Raw genomic sequence first — 19,629 nt, 5'->3', positions numbered from 1 at the left:
GATATTTGTACATGTATAGCTTAGTCCTAGAGAGTATGCAAGACAGGGTTCTCGCATGGCGTTGATTATTCAAGTGACGAGTCTAGAATGATGCTACATCAGGAGCCAGTGCCATTCTTCCATGTCATCACTTTCTCCGTCGACCCGTGGAGATGGTGGTGTCAAACAAATTCACGGATACATACAAAAAAAAAAAAAAAAAAAATGTTTGCTTCGAAAAGTCTTCGAGCTGCCCTTATGCACTTACTATTCCGAAAAAATTATGTTTCCACATGCTTCCCAAGCCTCACCCCCTGCCTTCCTCTGCCTGCCCCAGTTGCTCTAGTGAGTGCAATGGGTTGTGTGCATTGAACTGCTCTTCCTCTAGCCGCTGGCTAAGCTCATGGCGTCCGTCTTTCCCCCAATATGCCGCTTTCTCAAGCCCCTTGACGCAGGCTTCAGTGATAAGAACGTATGGCGTTGGAGCGTCAAACATTGGTTCAGCTAAAACGCGTTCCATCTCCATCTTCAGCCCTCGGGCACCCGTTTCGGCTGCGAGGGCACGTTCTGCAATGGCGCTCAGTGCCTTTTCTGTAAAGTATAGCTGAGATGGGTATGTCTCAAACAGCGCAGTATACTGGGCCACTAGGCTATTGCGTGGCTCAGTGAGAATTCGATAGAGGTCTTCTTTCGACAAGGGGCTGAGAGCGCAGATGTTGTGTAGGCGGCCTATTATTTCAGGAATAAAGCCGAACCGCTGGAGGTCTTCAGACACTACCAAGTCTAGTGGGGTGAAACTTGATGCCGACTGTGGGCTGTAGTGTGCTAGATGGGCGTATGTTTCGGTTGGCAGGCTGTGGGTGCTTCCCGTCCCGGCGTGTTGACTTTGAACGTCTCCTCCAAACCCCATTGCCGGCTTTGAGACTCGCCGAAGAATGATCTTATCTAGCCCCACGAAGGCACCGCAGAAGACAAAGAGAATGTTGGTGGTATCAACGGTGTACTGGTCCACTTTGCCTGGCGGGCTGCTAACTGGCATCGATGATGTTGGAGCACCAGATGCATTGTAGTTTGTAGGAATGGGTGTAGCAGCACGAGACGAGCGGTTGTCCTTGACGTTGATAGTGACCTTGGTCCCCTCGACGAGTTTGAGCAAGGCCTGTTGGACGCCCTCACCGCTGACATCCCGACCCGTTGTTGTTTCTCTTCTCGCCAGCTTGTCAAACTCGTCTAGAACCACTACCCCGTGCTCTGCTGCCTTGACATCATAATTGGCTTCTATAAGCAGCCTTTCGATGCAAGATTCCACATCCTGTCCGATGTAGCCTGCTTGGGTTAGGGAGTTACAGTCGCAGATGGTGAGCGGTACTTGTATCTTCTTGCTCAGAGTTCTGGGATTTTCCATCAGCTGAATGCGCCAGCAATCATGGCATTTAGGAGTAGGCCCCTTACTCTAGAATATACGTCTTACCAACGCCAGTCGGGCCAATCACGAGGATATTGCTCTTGTCAATCTTGACGTGCTCAACAGCCGCCGGCTCCTCGGGCTTAAAGATTGGAGCATTAGGGCTTGCCTCGGATGCGAGCTCAGATGCTTGACGGGCCGAGGAACTTTGTCCGGGAACTTCGTCTGGATAGACTGTGTTACCGGCAGAGATCTCGACGTTTGTGAGCAGTGAACTTACCTTCGAGAGGGAGAGCATCCCAGCGCCTTTGAGACAGCTCCCTATCACGGGCAAACCGCTGGCGCATGAGTTTTTCATGTTTCTCCTTGTCCTCCTGCTCGTACTGACGCCTCCTCCTCAGATTCTGGTAGTGGTTGAAGATGGCAGAACAGATTGTCTTTTTAGCACGGTCCTGGCCCACGACGTATTCATCCACACGCCTTTTCAAGTCACGAGGGTAGAACTGCGGCACTCCGAAATTTACTTTTCTAAACATGGGGCCACGGCCAGATTCCAATGCAGGATCATAGCTTCTGGTAAAGCCAGAGCTAAAGTCTGGCGTCTGCTTAGACCGAAGAGACGGGCATATCGATAGATGACGGCTATAGCGACCTGGTTGCAGGGTGACTCGATATCTCTGGATTGGGGAAGAGCACCAATGGGACAAGAGACGCCCCCGGCTTAGTGCCATCATCGTGAATAATGAGACGTGCGGTAGGGCATATCTAGACAATGGAAGTGGTGGTGTTCAGGGGTCCAAGCAGTTGGACGGTCTGACTTATGGGCGTGGCGACCCGCTCAGGTCATCGTATAGGGTCTCAAGATATTGTATCAATATGTAGAAATTGTGCAGAAGGGATGGGCGGGGTCAACGCTATTAGGAGTTCAGATTGTAAACAAGAATCGAATATCTTCTAGAGTGCGCTCTCAAGCACACCAAGTGTCTTGGTTTATACTGTCTTGCAGCAGCTGATGTGTTAAAAGCCAAGATCCGCAAGCAGTGAGACGATGTCGGAGTACGCTGGAGATATCAGGCTGAGGTAAGCAGCTCCCCAAAAGCTTAAACTCCGTAGACCGGTTTGCCAGCCAATTAGTTTGAGATTGACTTTTGTTTGCGTTAGAGCTCTGCTTTGGGCATGGGGGCTTTAGTTGAATAAGTGCATAGAGTGTCGAACAGGTTGGGGGGAATATATGTTCTTAAACATTATAGTCAGGTAGTAAGTATACCCAATAGTACGGAGGAGTTCGCTGCAACCTCAGTAATGTAAAGACACTAGTGGCTATGAGGGATAGATGAATATCACATGGAAATTTGGTTTGTGAACTCAGAATATTTATCCCTGAATAGTAGTGCATTATTAAAACAAACAATAAAGCAACTCAAACCAAAACATTAATCAACACATTGGCTACTGCCTTGACAACTGTACGAGTATGCTGAGTTTTTGCATGAGTTTGATGAGTAAAAAAGCCTCTTTATGTCGCAGAAGACTCTGGCAGAAAATCGGATTGGGCTATTATTATTGGCTGTGCCATGGCATGATGTCAGAAACTAAATCATGCCCGCGGAAACTCCGCGGAAAATCTTTCGATAAGCGTCTCCCCCAATGCCCATGGGCATTGATGGCAATTGCTTCCTTTTGTTCCATGGACTCTTCGTAGTAAATTCTTGGCTTATCCAGTTGAATCATATTCCAGAATGGGACGCCAACCGAGACAACGTCCAATTTCGTGCCACTTGTGTAGGGTACGCAAGTTGCGCTGCAGCCGACAGTTTCCATGCTCCAACTGTACGTCTCGCGGCGTTGTTTGCCAACATGAAGGAATCGCGGTCGCGGCGGCAGCGGCTGCGGGAGTTCAAGCGCAAGTCAAGTCTCCTGCTTCTCCTGCTCTGAAGGATGCGTCGACGCTGGAGCTTCTGGCCCGTCTGGAGCGCCTGGAGAACCTCGTCGCGTCCCAAGGGGGCGAAAGGGAAGACAGCGCCAAGAAGGGGGTTGAGAAGCCAGCACCACAAGCGCAAGCTCCTGTCATGGCCTCGCGCCCAGTGCCACCTAGACTGCAGCGCCTGACAGCCGATGCGCTGGAGCTGGAGCGGTCATGCTCCGACCAAAAGTTGATGGTGAGCCCGAGCATTCCATCCCCAAGGGGCTGTCTCTGCGCGGTAAGATGTGCTTCGTGAGACTGAGATCTAGAGTAGGATTCCCTGATATCTGACCCCATCATCTTCCGTACCTGTCCCATTCGATTAGCCCCAAATCAGCCATCCTATGCTTTTCAAAATGGGCATCCTGCGTCCATGACTGGGCCGGTGGATGCCGTCAAGTGCATCTGGCTGCCTCGCCGAGATGAGATGCGCATCATACTGCAGAAGTACATAGCTGATATTTCCTTGTTCTACCACATCATACACGTTCCCACAGTGCAGAGTCTCGTGGAAGACATATACGCAGGGCTGGAGGCAAATGTTCGTGTCGACGTTGGCGGCATATTGCTGCTCCTTAGCATCTGCGCAAGTACAACATATGCGTGGTCGGCCCCCGATGATATCAGGTGTTTGTTCTCAGACTATTCCGAGGCGAATGCGCAGTCAACCTTCTGGGTCAAGGAGGCAATGGACGTCGTCGATCATGCACAGAGAACTGCGCATGCGTCATTGGAATGCATCCAGGGCCTCACCATCTTGTTTCTCGTCTTCTGTAATTACGAGAGCGTCTCATTCCGTGCCCGTAGTGTCTTCATGTCGGCCGTTGCAATGGCCACGGAGCTGTCGCTGCATCGTCTCGATGACCCTCAAGGCAGCCCAATGCTAACGTTTCTTCGGATGAGCGAGGCTAGGAAGGAGATTGGTAGGAGAGTGTGGTGGTTCATGGTTGCAACTGACTGGTAAGTCTGACTGAGTCTCTTTGCATATGATGACAGACATACCATTGTCCAAGATTGCTAACCGATCCTCAAGGACACTCGCTCAATTCAACTGTCCCCAAGAAGGCTTTTATCTCATCCACCAAAACCAGATGGCAGTAAACAAGCCACGAAATGCAAATGACGAGGACATCATGGAGGGGGCAGAAATTGTTGATCGGCCAGCAACTGAGGCCACCTGCGTCTCCTACTTTGTCCAGCGCATCCGTCTGGCAGAAGTGTGTCGGGCGCTGGTTGACCGTACGCCTTTGGGCACGCCAACCTCCGAATCCGAGGTGTATAAAGGTGTGTTGGAGGCAGACGCAAAGCTCAACCAGTTCATTCGGGAAGCCCCAGACTTCCTTGCACTCGACTGTTCAAGTCTAGATGATCTTCCCATCACTGATCCCAGACGCTCGCCATTTATCACTGCGCAACGCTATATGCTAAATTTGCTACTTCATCGTCAGCTGTGCAAGATTCACCTCCCCTATCTAGCCCAGGGGACTGTCGATCCTGCATATGCATATTCACGCGACGTCTGCCTGAGGTCAGCAAGGGTGGTTTTCGAGCTTGATCACCAGCTGCAAGCGCAATGTCTTCCCTTCTTCAACTCCCGTTTGAGGTTGGCAATGGTCCTGCGTAGCCTGTTCCTTGCCAGCACTGCACTTGTGTTGAATGCCTGTCTGAAGGGTGATGCGGAAGATAATGGCGAGGAGGAAGATGAAGTGACTGGTGCGTGGAAGATTTTGCACGAGGCACAGGGTCAGTTTCCACCGGCGGCGAGGCTGCTGGAGTTGTCCATTCAGATTCTCAAAAAGTACAAGATCAAGCATCGCGCCCTGGATCTTTTACAGCAGCAGGTGTCGGGGATGTCACCTTACGGGGAAACATTTCCAATGACACCCGATTCAACAAATCATGAGCTCCGTATGAATCCGATGCAGCAGCAGAACATAGGCCCTGAGCCTGACAGCGTCCTAATGGACCAACATTGGCAGATGCTTGAAGGGAAGATGGACTTGAATACAATAGATTGGGACAAGTTATTCTGGGGTATAGACGCCCCGTTTATTTAATATCACGGCATGACATATAATATTCTAATGAAATCAATGAATCTTACTTGACGCCGAAGATGTGGTATGAGCAGAAGATGGTTCCCGGCTTCAGTAAGCAGTGGCTTGCACCCGCGGAAATGAGGCCTCGAAAGGAGAGGCTCTACTATGCCTGTGCCTTGTTTATTTCTTTGTTGATTCTATAGACGAACACACATTAACTACCGGTTATGGGAGGGTATTACTATATGGAACCTCTTACCTCGCAATTTTTCTGGTTGGGAGTTGTCCTGGGGAGCAAATACAGGTTGGAAAGTGTAAAAACCTTTCCGAGAATCAGCATTGTGTCAATTGCAGGGCTGTTGCTTGGCTACTGACCACCCACAACACCACAGAATACAGTAAGCGCAAGTGGCAGCGCCCTTTGAAAGCCACCACTCATGATGTGGGCGAAGTAATAGGGTAGGTAGGCAACGGTTATAGTAGCGATAATAGAGAGTAGCTAGTAGTAGTAATACTCGGGCGATGAGATTTGCATTGAGTTGAGAACCGGATTATCAGTAATCGCGTTAGTGCAATATGGTGAAAAGGGATCTGACCATGGATTTGCGTTAGTTGCTTAGTACCATGTAGTTAGTTAGGGGCATAAGGTTATCGTGAAGCAGACTAAGCCTAAACAAGGACACAAAGAAAAAGAGGGAGCTGTCATATCGATCCATGGATGCTTTTTGCTGGTATTACTGCAGCCGCTGCTACGTTTAGGTAGTTTTACGGTTACTGGTTTGCTACCTGTCATATTGGCTTGGCTACATTAGTGACCTACCTTCTCTCTTTGTATGCAAGGCAAGATACCTATCATGCCTACTAGTAATCAAGTGCTGCTTGAAATGCTTAGGTATTCTATATTGCAAGCATTCCAGTTCTTTACCATCAAGCGCAAGAATGCAAAATGCATGCAACCCCTCTTCCCCGCATTTCCCGTTACAGCAGTATGTATTACTGTACAGTACAGCTGTGGAAAAAGGAGGGGCCCTATTTCTGAGCTCACGGGCTGCTGCAGTGGCGACCAGGCCACGCCCAATAGCATCTCGCCTGTTGCATCACCGTCCGTTGCACCTCATCATGCGACCGTCTCCGTGTATTAGGTTCAATTGATCTGCCTGCCCAGCCAATAATCTTGGCAGCGCGCACAGTATGGTGCCACGGTTACTTTGTACGGTTTACCTGGGGCGTTACCAGTAGCAGGCCGCAGTTTCTTTGTTTGCTTGCTTGCGCTACCTTATCTTACATGCCGTACTAGCTCATGTGCTACTGTACTCGTATGTATTGTACGTATCCATATCCAACGATCTCTGGTTCTGCCTCTCACACACGCATTGCAGCGCATCCTGTTCTCGTCCAGCCACCTACTTTATGCACCATCCCGCCCAATATACAGCTTCCCGCAGGCCGCGCTACTTTCTTGACTAATCCATCCTCAGCGTCGTTTCTTTTTTTATTCTTTCTTTCTTGGTCGTGTGCAGAATCCCAGCTTGTCGCCCTTGTCGCGACACATCCCTGTCTCGTGGTCGTTCCCGCCAGCCTTTGGGGTAACCTCCAACTCCTTAGCCTGGTATAATACAAGTACCCAGCTCTTGTCGCCGGCCCAGCCCTCTCCTAACCCGTTAGCCGCCAGCAAACTATCGCCAACCTCCGCAAGCGCTGGACGAGATAGACTCCCTTTCCGCCCCCGGACAAAATGCCAGTGCTGCTGCTCTCCCAGCCTCTGACCATCATCTTCCATTGAAGCTGCGACTGCCGAATCCAGCCATGGCGACAATTGCCGTCCCAAGACCCGCTCTGCCTCCAAAGAACGCATCTCAGCGCGGAAACACTCCCGTCAACTCTCCCTCTCCACTTCAGACGCTCGGGTTGGCATCGCCCCCACAATTGCCTGGCTCCGTTCCCATTCCGATTCCCAATAGCCCTGTCTCCCTGTACGAGTACACTTCCGAGGAAGACACCAGCTCGTACACGCATTCTCCCTCCCCAAGCCATCCCCGAGCCCTGTCACAGGCTTCCCTGCTCTACCCGCCCGATGACTTTGTCTGTATTGATGGCGACCACGTTTCGATATATGAGATAGATGCAGCGAGCGTGGCCGAAGCCTTAGATTATGCCTCGAGACAGCTCCTCCCTCCCCCCTCGCTGGTCTTCCCCTGGCTGCACGGGTTGCATCCGGACAACCACACGCAGCGGACCTATTTCGATGGCCACCAGTGCCCCCTTGGGAATACGCCAAACTGCCTGAGGGCAATCACCATTGTCAAGGCAGATGGCGACCTCAGCTTTGCTCGCCTCAAGGGCGCCATTGCCCCGGCGGAATTCATGCGGCCCGGGGCAGCTCCCGAATTCATCGATGCAGATCCCCTGATGGGCCTATCTGTTCGTAACTTTCACATCCAGCCTGCCAAAGTTGCTGCCACCTCGGACATCATCGTCTATGGGTTGAATCCTGACGAGACCCGGAGGGTTGCGTGGCAGATTGCTGTCGCTCAACAACGATGGCGAGATAAACAGCATGCACAGGCTAAAAACATGCCCGTGTATAATACCTTCGTCTGTACAAGTCCATTTTCTACCTTTGAGGAAAATCATGGTAGCCTGGTAGCCATCGATGTCTCCGGTAACTCTACCGGCCAGGTGCTGGACCTGGTGCAGCAAGAACACCAAGAGATGCGGAACATGACAGAAACCTCCGAGATATGCCACAACGTCTACTTGGGTCCTAGCCCGGAGCCTGGTAGTGTCGAGGAGCAACGATTTGATGTCCTCATCGAATGCAGTGATACGGGCCGGCTGGATCCAAGTGCCATTCAATTCATTGCTGAGCATCCTCGCGAGTTGCCCCGTCCAACTTCTATTTGCTTTCCTTCCTCTGGGAGTATCATGCCCCCGACCTGGTCACAAGCTGAGGCCGACGCCATTATTAACACCTGTAAATGGATCCATCACATCTCCCATAACACTGTACCCGAATCCCATTCCATTAGCTCCCAGAATAGCGATAGCGATGCTCTTCAGCATTTCAAGTCTCATAAATCGACCGCCGACGCGGGAGGCCGAAAAATCCTCATCCACTGTCCCGACGGATATACAGAATCAACTCTGCTTGCTATTGCTTATTTCAGTTATGACACCGGGTTGCCTGTACCCGATGCTTGGCTCAAGCTTCATACGACTCAACGTCGCAATTTCTTTGCTTATCCCTCCGATGTATCGCTCCTGTCGGCCATAGGTCCTCGCTTGCTGTGCCAATCTCCAATGTCCTCGGGAAAAGGCCTGGATGACATGACGAAGCTCATGAGAGCCGAACCGTCGTGGTTTTCTGATTTGGATGGCTCGCTTCCTAGCAGAATCCTGGATTATCTCTATCTTGGTAACCTCGTCCACGCAAACAACCCGGATCTCTTAGCGCAGCTTAACATTCATCAGATACTTAGTATTGGAGAATCTGCGTCGTGGTCAGAGGAGGACCTGCAGAAATGGGGCTCTGGAAACATTTGCTTTGTCGAAGGTATTCAGGACAATGGTATCGACCCATTAACTAAAGAGTTTGGACGCTGTCTTGAATTCATTGGTGAGATTGATCCTCTCGAGTTTGTTTGGCTTTGGCGGGCAACACAAAGGCTAACTGGCTGCTGTATAGACCGAGGAGTTCAGAAAGGCACGGCCACATTGGTTCATTGCCGCGTCGGGGTCTCCAGAAGTGCTACTATCTGCATAGCGGAGGTTATGCGGGCGCTTAATCTCTCATTTCCACGCGCTTACTGTTTCGTCAGGGCTCGCCGCCTCAATGTTATTATTCAGCCACATCTGCTTTTTGCGTACGAGCTTTTGCGCTGGGAGGAGTTCCTTCGACAGAAAGGAGGCTCCTCGGAGCCATATAGAAGGGAAATGGAATGGGGGGAGATTGCCAGAGAAATTGCCCTCATGAACCGCCCCTATTCTAGATGATGTTGTCAGGCTGTAGTTTTGGCGATGTTGTTTTCTGATATCACCTGTGGATTTTCTGAATGGAACGCACTTTTTCTTCCTCTTCCTCTTCTTTTTTTCTTTTTTTTTTTTTTTTTTTTGGCTTTTTGGCTTTTTGGAACTCGACCTGCCGCATCTGGAGCCTGTTTTTGATTGTCCAAGTTTGGTTCTCACTGCGCTTTATTATATATAATCATAATTATGATTGCCAAGTATTCCTACTTTTCCATCCCTGACCGGGTTGGCTGTACAATTGACTTGCCAGTGACGTCCCAGACCTCAACGTACAAGACACACACTACAGTTGAATGAACCCCCCAGATGCTGGCACCAGAGACGACGGCATTGCTTGAATACATCATTAAGTAAAAACAAGAGGGAAAAACGAGAAGAGGAAAAACACACAAAGACCTGCCCTATTACCCCTAAAAGATACTACCTATACCCGTCTTGAAAATGCTTGGAGAAGCAACAATCAGCTGGAACTTGTTACATTTGCTCACCTAACCTTGTTTATGCCGAAGGATCACTTTTGCTATCTCCCTCTAGAACTCTACATTTGAAGAATCGTGTTAGCAAAATCTGAACGCTGGGTCGAGATAGACTCATGATTGGAAGGGAGCTTTCTTACGAAAACTGTTTTACGAGATATCCCTCTCCACCGTGTTCCATATCAATGTTATAGACGTAAAAGCCACCATCACTGGTTACCACCATAACTTGGGGGCTGCTGCTACTCATTGCGACGACACTGCGAAGTGGACTAGAGCTTTGCCCTCCGGGTAATCGAGCTCCAGCTCCGAGTCCAGTGGTCTTGGGAATTTTGATATAGGCAAAGTCTCTGAGTGGTTCCCACATCTCAGTGACTGATTGTGGAAGATAGGAGCCTACAACGCCGACAACTCCGCGGCCCATGATTTGAGACGAACGTCGCAGCATACTGCTAAAGGAGCCACTTTGGCTGCGGTTGGCTGGTGCGGCACTGGCATCTAGAGCAGGACCATTGCTTCCAAGCTCTGCGGTTTCACTCTTAGGGGATTCAGTTGTGCTATTACTTGGTGAATCTGCACCATCGTGGCTGCGAGCTCGGGACCACCGATCTTGTCTTGGAGAACCTAGGGATTCAATTGGGGCACCTGCCGGGGTGGTATGCCCAGGCGGAGGGCTCAGTCGAAATATGTGTACTGTGTCTGACGCGGAGGAGACGCAAAGCAGCGTTGAGCTGAGATTGAAGGACATGCTGTATATAGTTGAAGGATATGTTCCACGCCGGAACTGATAGAGCTTTTGGCCTCGGGGCACCGAAAATATACGTATGATGGTACCAGTTTCGCTTGCAGTCGCCAGCATCGTGCCTTCGCTGTTGAGACTGATACAGGATAGCGGCGAGCGATGAGCTTCTATAACGTTAACGGCTTTGAGCGTCAAGGTGTCAAACATGAGAACTTCGCCAGACGTGGGAGCAACATATGCCGACTGTGGAGGAGCATGAGGGGGCCGCCTGCTATCAGACTCTTCTCTAGGTTTGGGAAGTGGATATGCGATGAAACAATTCTCGGAGGATGCTGATAGCGCGCATATGGCCGACGGATTCGGCGAGGTAGGGATGGTGTATAGAAGGCTCATGTTGCTAATGTCGTACAAGTATATTTCTTCCTCGAGGACAACGGCCAACCGCTTGCGATTTAGTCGTACGGCCAAGACGGCGGATGGGAAGGTCAGCTCGCATATGACCGAAGCCCTCTACAGTTGCAGCAATGAGCAACACGTCAATCTGGTTAGTTTGCTGCTAGGCACCTACCTTGGTGTTTTGAATGATAAGATGGCGAGGAGAAAGAATAAGGGCGACTAGGGAGGTTGAGAAGAGCATTTCGATGATGGCGATGTTTCCGTCATCGCTGCTGAATATGCGTGAGAACGGGTCCGTGTGATAAATGCCAAAGCCCTTCGATGTGCCTTGAAGCAGCCAGTCAGTCCACGATGCCAGCGTAGGCAGAAGAGGGGGCAGCGCCGGGTATCTGGGCCAAAGTATTTACCAACAGCAAGGCAGCTATGGTCTTGGTTGAACGTAATGAAGTTGAGCGTTGGGGTCGCCATCGTCGTCGTCAGGCACAAGTTGCTCCGAGAAGAGATCTGGAAAGTGAGGCCGCTCGTGGGAACTATCGCTGGGGAAGATGACGTCGATGGTGCTTCGAAGCGTCGCGCCAATAGAAATGAGTCAAGGGAAGCAACATAGGCGGAGCGCAGTCCGCTAGGAGGTAATGCTGGTGGGCAGAAGCTTGTGAATATCTGACAGGGATACGATGTCGGTATCCAAGATGCGACATTCCATGTACAAGTACAAGAAGACGAGGAGGCAGCAGGGCCTGTGCAGCGACGGCTCAAAAGAGCTGTTGTAGCTACAGGTACGGCCTAGGAAGCAAGGTACCTAGACCTCTTCTCTGGGTAGGTACGGAGTACTGCCTAGGTAGGTTCCGTGCTTAATCGAAAGTGGGGCCACTTGGGGGTACCTAGTTATTGACATACGGTACTGAAAGTGTTATACGGAGTATATCGTACTCGTATTTATATGTTTGCTTAACTGAGTTTTAAAACGTACTATTGAATAATTATAAATATTTATAATATAAATATAATACAAATGATGTATAAATATGATATATATAGGTATGTATAATTACTCATATAAATGTGTTAATTTATTCTATGCCTAGTAGTTGACCTTCGCAAAATGCCTTGTTATGAGCGTCACTTAAATTGTTTATCTTTATCATCATGTATTATGTACAGAAATAGCTACTAGGTACTAGCCATCTCGACAAGAATCCCGGTATACTTAAATTACCTTAATGCAATAAATTGCATTACTGTGTCGGCTATGAAGAATTCACATCAACTTGCCATGACTGAACTACTCCGTCATCGCCTGTGGTGACTAGCATTTCCTCCTCTCCTCTCCTTGTTGATCCCGCATCATGTCGTCTACACCAGGTGATGTGGTTGATCTCGTACGGGCCGTGAGCGTTGGGTACCGTTGTCAAAAGCTGCCACTGTGGACCACCGGCAGCGGAACCATCGTGATTCGAGCGTGAAGAGCCATCAGCGGTATTCTCTCCTGGTGGAGGCCGAAAGTTTGATACATCGTCGCTGTCTTCCTTGTACAAAGCGACAACGCCATCACTGCCTGTACTAGCTACAAGGCCAGACTCGGCACTCCATGTAACTGAATATACGTCCTTGTCGTGTACCTTTGGTAGCACGGCTGTGCAATTCCACTGTTCCCTGAAGGACCTTCTCATTGTGCTTGGTATACCACCTAGGCGATCTTGTGGTATCGCTCCGTCATCCGCACCATCCTCTCCTTGCTCAAGCGTCCATACACGGATAGTTCCATCGGCCGAAAATGTCAGGAGTCTGGGAAATGCATCATTCATTGGCCGTGGCTCCCATTCTACTCCCCAGACCGTTCCCTGGTGTCCTTGTAGGACAGCAACGCAAACCCATTCCCCATCAGAGTCTTCGCGCCAGATGCGTGCCGTATTATCATAGCTGGCGCTGGCGAGCACATCGACGCTGTAATAGCGCTGCCCAATGTTATTGCGCCCGGGGACGTCAGGACACCAGGCTACGGCTTTTACATCTCCCTCATGCTCGTTGAGAACCGCAATCGTTTCCCAGTCGTCCTCGGACTCAGCACTGGCTATGTCTTCCCAAATCCAAATAGATTTGTCACGCGAGCAGGTTGCGAGGTAAGCGCCAGATGGAGAAAAAGCACAGCCTTTGATTTCCGAGTCGTGGCCCTCAAGCACAAGGTTATAGTCCCAGTCGCCAGCCTTGGCAGAATCTTCCTTCGTAATCCCTCTCGTCATGTCCTGGCTAAGGTCATCGGCAGAATAGTCGGCGCTCTCATCATCCCCGTTGGCCCAGCGCCACACGCCGGCGGAGGAATCGAAGCTGCCTGTGATGAGGCATAGATTATTCGGCGGCAGGCTAGGCTTCCACGCAACGCTCCGGACGGAACGTGAGTGGCCATCGGCTAACACGCTGTGCAAAGAAAGCGTGGACAGGGAGAAGACGGTGACATTCTTTCCGTGAGCGGTTGCAATCAGAGGGAGATTCGGATGCGGTATCGATACCCAGGCACGCTCGTGGAGATCGGGCTTGAGGGACTGCAGCTGAACAATTTTAGCAGAGGCCATAGCTGGGCCTATCAGGGCAGGAATATCCCTGCCGGCTCACTGTGGGAAAAGCTCTCGAGTGACTGCATTCGGTTCAAAGTCGTAGTAGTTCAAGGTGGGATGAAATGCCCCTCATCTATTCTTTAAAACCCCCACAGCACTATCCGAGCTAGACCCGATGACACACATACCTATCAATGTTCCTTATATAAGATTTGGAAATCGATGGATTATTCTGCATCCCCACTGCCAGTATGGCAACGGTCGTGTTTTCATGGAAGCCGGGAAAAATAATCCATAACATTCACCTAACATCTACAGGAAAACTGCTTAGCTGCCCTACCGAGGTTATGCCATACAAATATCAGTTACCTAAGCTGGCTTCGCAGCTTCGCGGTGTAAGCCGGTCGAACTGAAGCATAAGACAGCTTCCAGATTAGCATCTTTGTAGGAGACGGTTTCCAGCTATGGAAGGAAATACTGACTAGCAATTGGTTAGACCTATATTTCTGAGTAGTTCAATTATCACCGCCTAAAGTGTGTTGTGTGCTTTAATTTTTCAGTCCAGTCTGGGGGTGTTTCAAGGAGTGTCACATGCAAAACCCGCTGCAATGGCCCCAGGGTATTAAAATCATAAAATCTAGACACCATGTCCGATGGTCATTGATCGCATGTAAGGGGGGGATAGTCATGACGGGTGTACAATGCACATAAATGATAATCATTGCTCAAGAATAACTGCTTAGCCAAGTCCTGCCGCTCGTGTAGCTGACCGAAACCCTATGTTTTCGCTCGAGGGGGAGGTAGAGGATCTGCGTGGGTACTCGCAACGGCTGGCATGTGTCTAGGCGGTGCGTCTGAATAATCATCTTCATAGTCGTCTTCATATCCGTCATCGGAATGGGTCGAGCGACCCCGTTCATTTGTTAGAGCAGGGGAAATATCAGATGGTCGAGCTGCTGCGTGGGGTTGATCCGTGATATGCTCGGCTGAATGGCCACCTTTCGTGGCTATTTTACTGTTCTTCTTCCCCTTCCTGCTTTTTGCTTTGGCCTTTTCTAGTAATCGCTTTCGATCTGCTTCTTCCTGCCGATGTCGACGATCCTTAATTTCGTAATCTCGAATAAGAGTACGAGGTGGCTCGCCAAAAATACGCTCATACTCGCAAAACTCGCATATCCAAATCTCCGTTGAGTCTGGGAGGCTATGATAATAGTTCTCTGTCGCAATCTGCCGCCGAGTGCGCGCAGCTATGACAAGTTCCCTCTCTAAGCGACTGCGAGTTTTCCTGGTAGAGCCAGTGGGGAGCCTATTAGCTTGCTTCGATGAAGCACTCTGGTGTAAGCCAGGGCTCGGGGGAGCCACAGTTGGTAAGTGCTGTAACGACTGGGCTGGGGTGCCATGGCCTACGGGACGACCTTGAAGGCGGTTAGTGGATGACAGTTATAGTAGAGGCTCAAGAAACTCACCAGGCCACTGTATAGCACCGGGTGTTTGTGATTCACAAGTGAATGTGAACTGCGTAGAGGCAGGCATTTCCCTGTATGTGGCCACGCGTGGTTGCAAGAGACTTCCATTCTCCTGTCCCTGTAGAGGTACCTTCTCAGCAGTAGCGATTGCAGTAGATATAATACCGCTTCCGGTTTGACCTATACGCGAACTTGTCAGCCGACGCACAGCTTACCGCGCCTATCGCACATTTGCGCACGAAGAGCAAGCAAAGGCACATACCAGACGATGCCCATTGGGATGAACCAGCTTTTGAACGATTGGACCATGCATTGCTTCCGTCTGGCAAAGCTCGTAAGGGGCTACGTCCATTTCTTAACCGTCCAAGTCTCCCTCTACCAGAACCAGACAATCCTTGACTGCCTGTCACATGGGAAGTATTTCCCGAAAGCCCTGCCGGGGGCAGCTGCGCTCTACCAATGTGTACTTCGTTCACCGGCGATCGAGGTCGTATAGAAGTCGGCAATGCGTTAACGTCGCTGCTTAAAGAAAGGCCGTTATTCGCTATTGAGTCTCCAGTAGTGGGGATTTTCCGTTTCTTTTTGTTATTGGTGTTTTCGAAAGACTCATAGCCATCCACTGAGGAAGCAGTGGACGCTATTAGTGGGAATTCAATCGTTTGGCGAAGCGGGTCCAATGTCAATGAAGACTGTATGACCATTCCCTGGAATTTTGGTGAGGGTCCCATTACAAGCGATCCTCGCAATTCGTCATTGATTACAGCCGTCATGGCAGCTCCATTCCGCCGTAACGTAGAGTTCCGCTTAGAATCATCACGGTGGTGTTGAATAGTGGAGCCAATTGTCGTCAAGGTTGATGTTCCATTATCATCTCTCGTGGTGTAGGATGGGTAGTAGAAAAGAGGAACGTGGTCATGGATGTAGGAGGGATATTTGATCGAGTTGGCAACCTCAGGTGATAATCTCTCGCGAAGTCGACGCTTCGGCAGGGGCCGAATAGGCCGATCGGGAAATAACAACGACACGGCATCAGGAGACATTATCATTCGTTGTTCTGCTTAAGCAGTTAACATACAATTTGTTAGTAGGTAAACATTTAGCAGGGTAGCGAGAGTAGGGAATCTGAGTGTGGGGTAAAAGATAGATATCCAGATTGAGAGTAATCGCAACTGCAAAAAAAAAAAAAAAAAAAGGGTAAAAGCAGTGTGATATCATAAAGCGGGGCACCAAAAGACCTCTGGTTAACCAAAGATCTGAACTTTAGGATGGTTTGCTCCCGGTATGCCTGTTTGATGAGTGCACATAGTCGGGGAACTCACACCTACCACATATCGTACAAAAAGGGAGATCTTAGGCTTCCGCAGCAGTGTCCAGGGACTGCAGCAACCCTCAACTGCAGCAACCCACGGAAGATGTGCGTCGACGGCCTTGCCTTTGGCAGAAGAGTATGGCCTGCCAGCTTCAACAATATTCCGGGCCTTGACGTTCTGGCTTGTATCGTTGAAGTGAGATTGGGATCGGCCGATTCGATTAGATAGCGCAGCGTTCCTTGCCAGTCGAGTGAAGATGAGACGATAGGCAAGCGAGATGTCGCGCAAGATTTTAATCGGAAGAGACAGTTCGGTAAAGCAAACTCCTGTCAAGGCTCTAACTTATGCTTGTGTCGTGATGAAGATAGCAGTCCGTTTTCTTCAAAGGGTTTGATGTTGCAAGTCTGCCAAGCGCGGGCGCAAAGCAGGAAAACACTCGGGACGATGAGCAAGCAGAGGCTTCGAGGCCGATAATGCCGGTTCTAGCCGAGTTAAAACAACCAATACTCCAAAATAATCCCGTTCGTGAAGAAACAAGTTGGTCAACAGGGCCAGTAGAACTGGACAATCTACAACAGTCGTAAATAATGAGTCGTGGTGGATTGTCTTGTGTGGATTAGGAGAGGTATGGGAACCTAGGGAAGTAAACCAGCCGCCCCACAGGTTGGTAAGCAAAAGGGGTCGTGGGTATATGAGGGGACTTAACATAGTCAATCTAAATTCTTAGTACCTGTTTTTCTGTTTAAATACTTACCTACGGAGTATACTCCATACATACACACACATATATATACATATATGTACATTTATATACATACACTAAATTTTGTTTAAAAAATAACATAAAAATAATAAAATATTGCATTTTATTGAAGTATAAAATCTAAAGACTAGTAAATATGTTTTTTTTTAAAAAAAAATCAAAAAAAAAATCAATAAAACCCCTTTTTAAATAAGATAGTACTATATTAATAAATATTAGATTTTTGTGGCAATATTTCATTGCTACTTGAGTATAATTACCCCTGTTAAGGCTAGTTTATGAAGTTCCACGCTGCACTTCCCTTATCGCGCACTTAGTGCCCACAGTATCGCTACTTTGCATACTAGTAGCTTGTGCATTCCATGACGCAGCAAACTTATTCCAACGATGCAACTTATAATCTAAAGCCAAACTCAGATACATTTGAGCCTCACATCATATCTCCAGATTGCATCAACCATCCTACTCCCGAAACTGAAATGCAATGGCGAGCCCAACGGGCCACACTCTCTTCAAAAAAAAAGAGGGCATCCTGTCATTCACAATTGATCACAAAGCCATAACATGGACCCCAGTTTCGGGAGGCCCAGCAACTGTTTCGCTGCCTGTTACCAACATAACCAGTATTCATCCTCCGCGGCGTTTCTTCAGATTTGAGTACTACAGCTAACGACTGTCAGATCTTCAACAAACTCCTGACAGCTCTCCCAAAGTTATGCTGAAAATATTTGAAAAGTCCGAGAATGCAAACGACCCTATCACCTACCTGTTTCATTTCAACACTCAGGAAGCCAAAGCAGAAGCTCAAGCTGTCAAAGATCTCCTCTCGCGACTGTTGGCTGATCTCAGGAATGGCGATGCAAACGTATCCAAGCTGGCGACTGCAACCTCAACGCCCGTTGCAAATGGAGAGGGAGCAGGGAGCTCCGTCACACTGGCATCCTCAGGTGGTGTAAACGCACAGCCCGTTCCTCCAAAATGGTTCGATGATAATCAATTGAAAGTGAATATTGAGCTACAGCAGTCCCTCATGAAGAAAGACAGAAGTTTGCACCAAACGTACATGAACGCCATATCGACTAAGCCAGATTCAATGACTAGTGCTGCCTTCAACTCTCAGTTCTGGTCCATGAGGATAAATCTGCTAAGGGCCCATGCTATTGAAACAAACCAAAAAAAAGGCGCATATAACGTCCTTTCGACTGTCAAACCTCGAACCGTGGACGGGGAATTGAAACTGAACATTAGCGTCGAGCAGGTTCAGATGATATTTGCCCAGCATCCATTAATCAAACGAATATATAATGAAAATGTACCGAGACTTACGGAGGCGGAATTCTGGTCGCGATTTTTCCTCAGCAAACTTGCTAAGAAGCTTAAGGGGGAGCGTGTCACTGATAATGACCCTGCAGATGCTATCTTTGACAAGTACAATGTCGATAGCAATATCCAGGATGCTCATTCTAAGATTACGGTCCAACCAGTCCCTCATATAATCGACATTGAGGGCAACGAAGAGAACCAAGGAGGGTTCAAAGGCGGCAACGCCAAGGATGTCGAAATGCGACCTCGAGCTAATATCCCTATCGTTAGGACACTCAACAGTTTGAGCGAAAAGATCATGGCAAATGTTCCTCCCTCGGACAACACGGCATATGATGCTCAGGGACTCTATAATACATCTCGAGAGCTAACTCTACGTGATTTAAGAGGGGATGGTGAAGAACAGCGCATTATGCTTAGTATCAAAGAACGGAATAACTTCTTCTCATCAAAAGATTCCACCGCTCTAAAAGGAAAAGACATGCTTAGGAATCAACGACCTGAAGACATTCTCGCCAAAATGCAAAATTTGCACACTATCAGGCCTGACAAAACTGGGGATGTTGGACTTCAAATTAACATAGATCTCGACATAGATAGTGATAGTGACAACGAGTCAAGATCTGGACTCAACACGACTCGTAACGCAATTAAAGAAGCAGAGAAGGATGTAATGGCTGGCATACAACAACAACGTTCTCAAAAATACGGACGCGCCTCGGATGATACCTCTCCAATGGGGATACCTCCTCTGATTTCCGACAAGTGTGCTCTAACTCATGCGACAACGATTGAGTTTCTTCACCAATTTTGGGATGGCTTTCTTTCTGGTGACCCTGACCGTGCCATAGAGGTCCAATACTTGGCTGAATCTCTAACGAGGTCCATGACACGTATTCAGGCTGTGGCTGACGAGGCCGAGGTTGAAAGAGAGAATGCCATCCAAAAACGAAAGCAGGAGATTCGTAACCACTTCGAACGCACGGGGAAGAAAATCCGATGGAAACCAGATATGGTTGGGGGTGGTCGTGATGTCGTTGGCAAGATAATGCAACCGACGCTGGATGCACTACGGCGAGCACAGGACACTTATTCTAGGGCATTGGGCGAGGAAGGTGTCCAAATATCGACGGAGAGCACATAACAAACTCGAGTTCCCGATGTCTCACGGCCTGGGACCAGCAGCCCA

At 49.1% G+C, this 19,629-nt stretch overlaps 7 protein-coding genes across 7 annotated transcripts; 3 read left to right on the top strand and 4 right to left on the bottom strand.

Moving 5' to 3' along the window:
* Nucleotides 1–206: 206 nt before the first annotated feature.
* TRIVIDRAFT_231966 (uncharacterized protein) lies at nucleotides 207–2,373 on the bottom strand (the record flags this gene model as incomplete). Its single annotated transcript, XM_014095644.1, has 3 exons — nucleotides 207–1,370; nucleotides 1,432–1,609; nucleotides 1,665–2,373. 3 exons carry the CDS (start codon nucleotides 2,116–2,118, stop codon nucleotides 287–289), a joined length of 1,716 nt encoding a protein of 571 aa, XP_013951119.1.
* Nucleotides 2,374–3,123: 750 nt separating this feature from the next.
* TRIVIDRAFT_42523 (uncharacterized protein) lies at nucleotides 3,124–5,404 on the top strand (the record flags this gene model as incomplete). The annotated part of the gene is made up of 3 exons (XM_014095643.1): nucleotides 3,124–3,543; nucleotides 3,622–4,307; nucleotides 4,381–5,404. The coding sequence occupies 3 exons, from the start codon at nucleotides 3,124–3,126 to the stop codon at nucleotides 5,402–5,404; spliced, it is 2,130 nt and encodes a 709-aa protein (XP_013951118.1).
* A 1,788-nt stretch (nucleotides 5,405–7,192) lies between these two features.
* Nucleotides 7,193–9,379, top strand: TRIVIDRAFT_194948 (uncharacterized protein; the record flags this gene model as incomplete). The annotated part of the gene is made up of 3 exons (XM_014095642.1): nucleotides 7,193–7,359; nucleotides 7,390–9,002; nucleotides 9,072–9,379. The coding sequence occupies 3 exons, from the start codon at nucleotides 7,193–7,195 to the stop codon at nucleotides 9,377–9,379; spliced, it is 2,088 nt and encodes a 695-aa protein (XP_013951117.1).
* Nucleotides 9,380–9,586: 207 nt separating this feature from the next.
* TRIVIDRAFT_231965 (uncharacterized protein) lies at nucleotides 9,587–11,506 on the bottom strand (the record flags this gene model as incomplete). The annotated part of the gene is made up of 4 exons (XM_014095641.1): nucleotides 9,587–9,950; nucleotides 10,029–11,140; nucleotides 11,199–11,353; nucleotides 11,434–11,506. The coding sequence occupies 4 exons, from the start codon at nucleotides 11,492–11,494 to the stop codon at nucleotides 9,911–9,913; spliced, it is 1,368 nt and encodes a 455-aa protein (XP_013951116.1).
* Nucleotides 11,507–12,160: 654 nt separating this feature from the next.
* Nucleotides 12,161–13,620, bottom strand: TRIVIDRAFT_173456 (uncharacterized protein; the record flags this gene model as incomplete). The annotated part of the gene is made up of 1 exon (XM_014095640.1): nucleotides 12,161–13,620. One exon carries the CDS (start codon nucleotides 13,594–13,596, stop codon nucleotides 12,274–12,276), a length of 1,323 nt encoding a protein of 440 aa, XP_013951115.1.
* Nucleotides 13,621–14,355: 735 nt separating this feature from the next.
* TRIVIDRAFT_80426 (uncharacterized protein) lies at nucleotides 14,356–16,084 on the bottom strand (the record flags this gene model as incomplete). The annotated part of the gene is made up of 3 exons (XM_014095639.1): nucleotides 14,356–14,993; nucleotides 15,045–15,224; nucleotides 15,307–16,084. 3 exons carry the CDS (start codon nucleotides 16,082–16,084, stop codon nucleotides 14,356–14,358), a joined length of 1,596 nt encoding a protein of 531 aa, XP_013951114.1.
* Nucleotides 16,085–17,601: 1,517 nt separating this feature from the next.
* On the top strand, nucleotides 17,602–19,584 carry TRIVIDRAFT_42361 (uncharacterized protein; the record flags this gene model as incomplete). Its single annotated transcript, XM_014095638.1, has 2 exons — nucleotides 17,602–17,740; nucleotides 17,798–19,584. The coding sequence occupies 2 exons, from the start codon at nucleotides 17,602–17,604 to the stop codon at nucleotides 19,582–19,584; spliced, it is 1,926 nt and encodes a 641-aa protein (XP_013951113.1).
* Nucleotides 19,585–19,629: the final 45 nt, after the last annotated feature.

Source organism: Trichoderma virens (assembly GCF_000170995.1).
Source record: "Trichoderma virens Gv29-8 chromosome Unknown TRIVIscaffold_89, whole genome shotgun sequence".
Taxonomy (NCBI): domain Eukaryota; kingdom Fungi; phylum Ascomycota; class Sordariomycetes; order Hypocreales; family Hypocreaceae; genus Trichoderma; species Trichoderma virens.
This window is presented reverse-complemented; position numbering and strand designations above follow the sequence as displayed.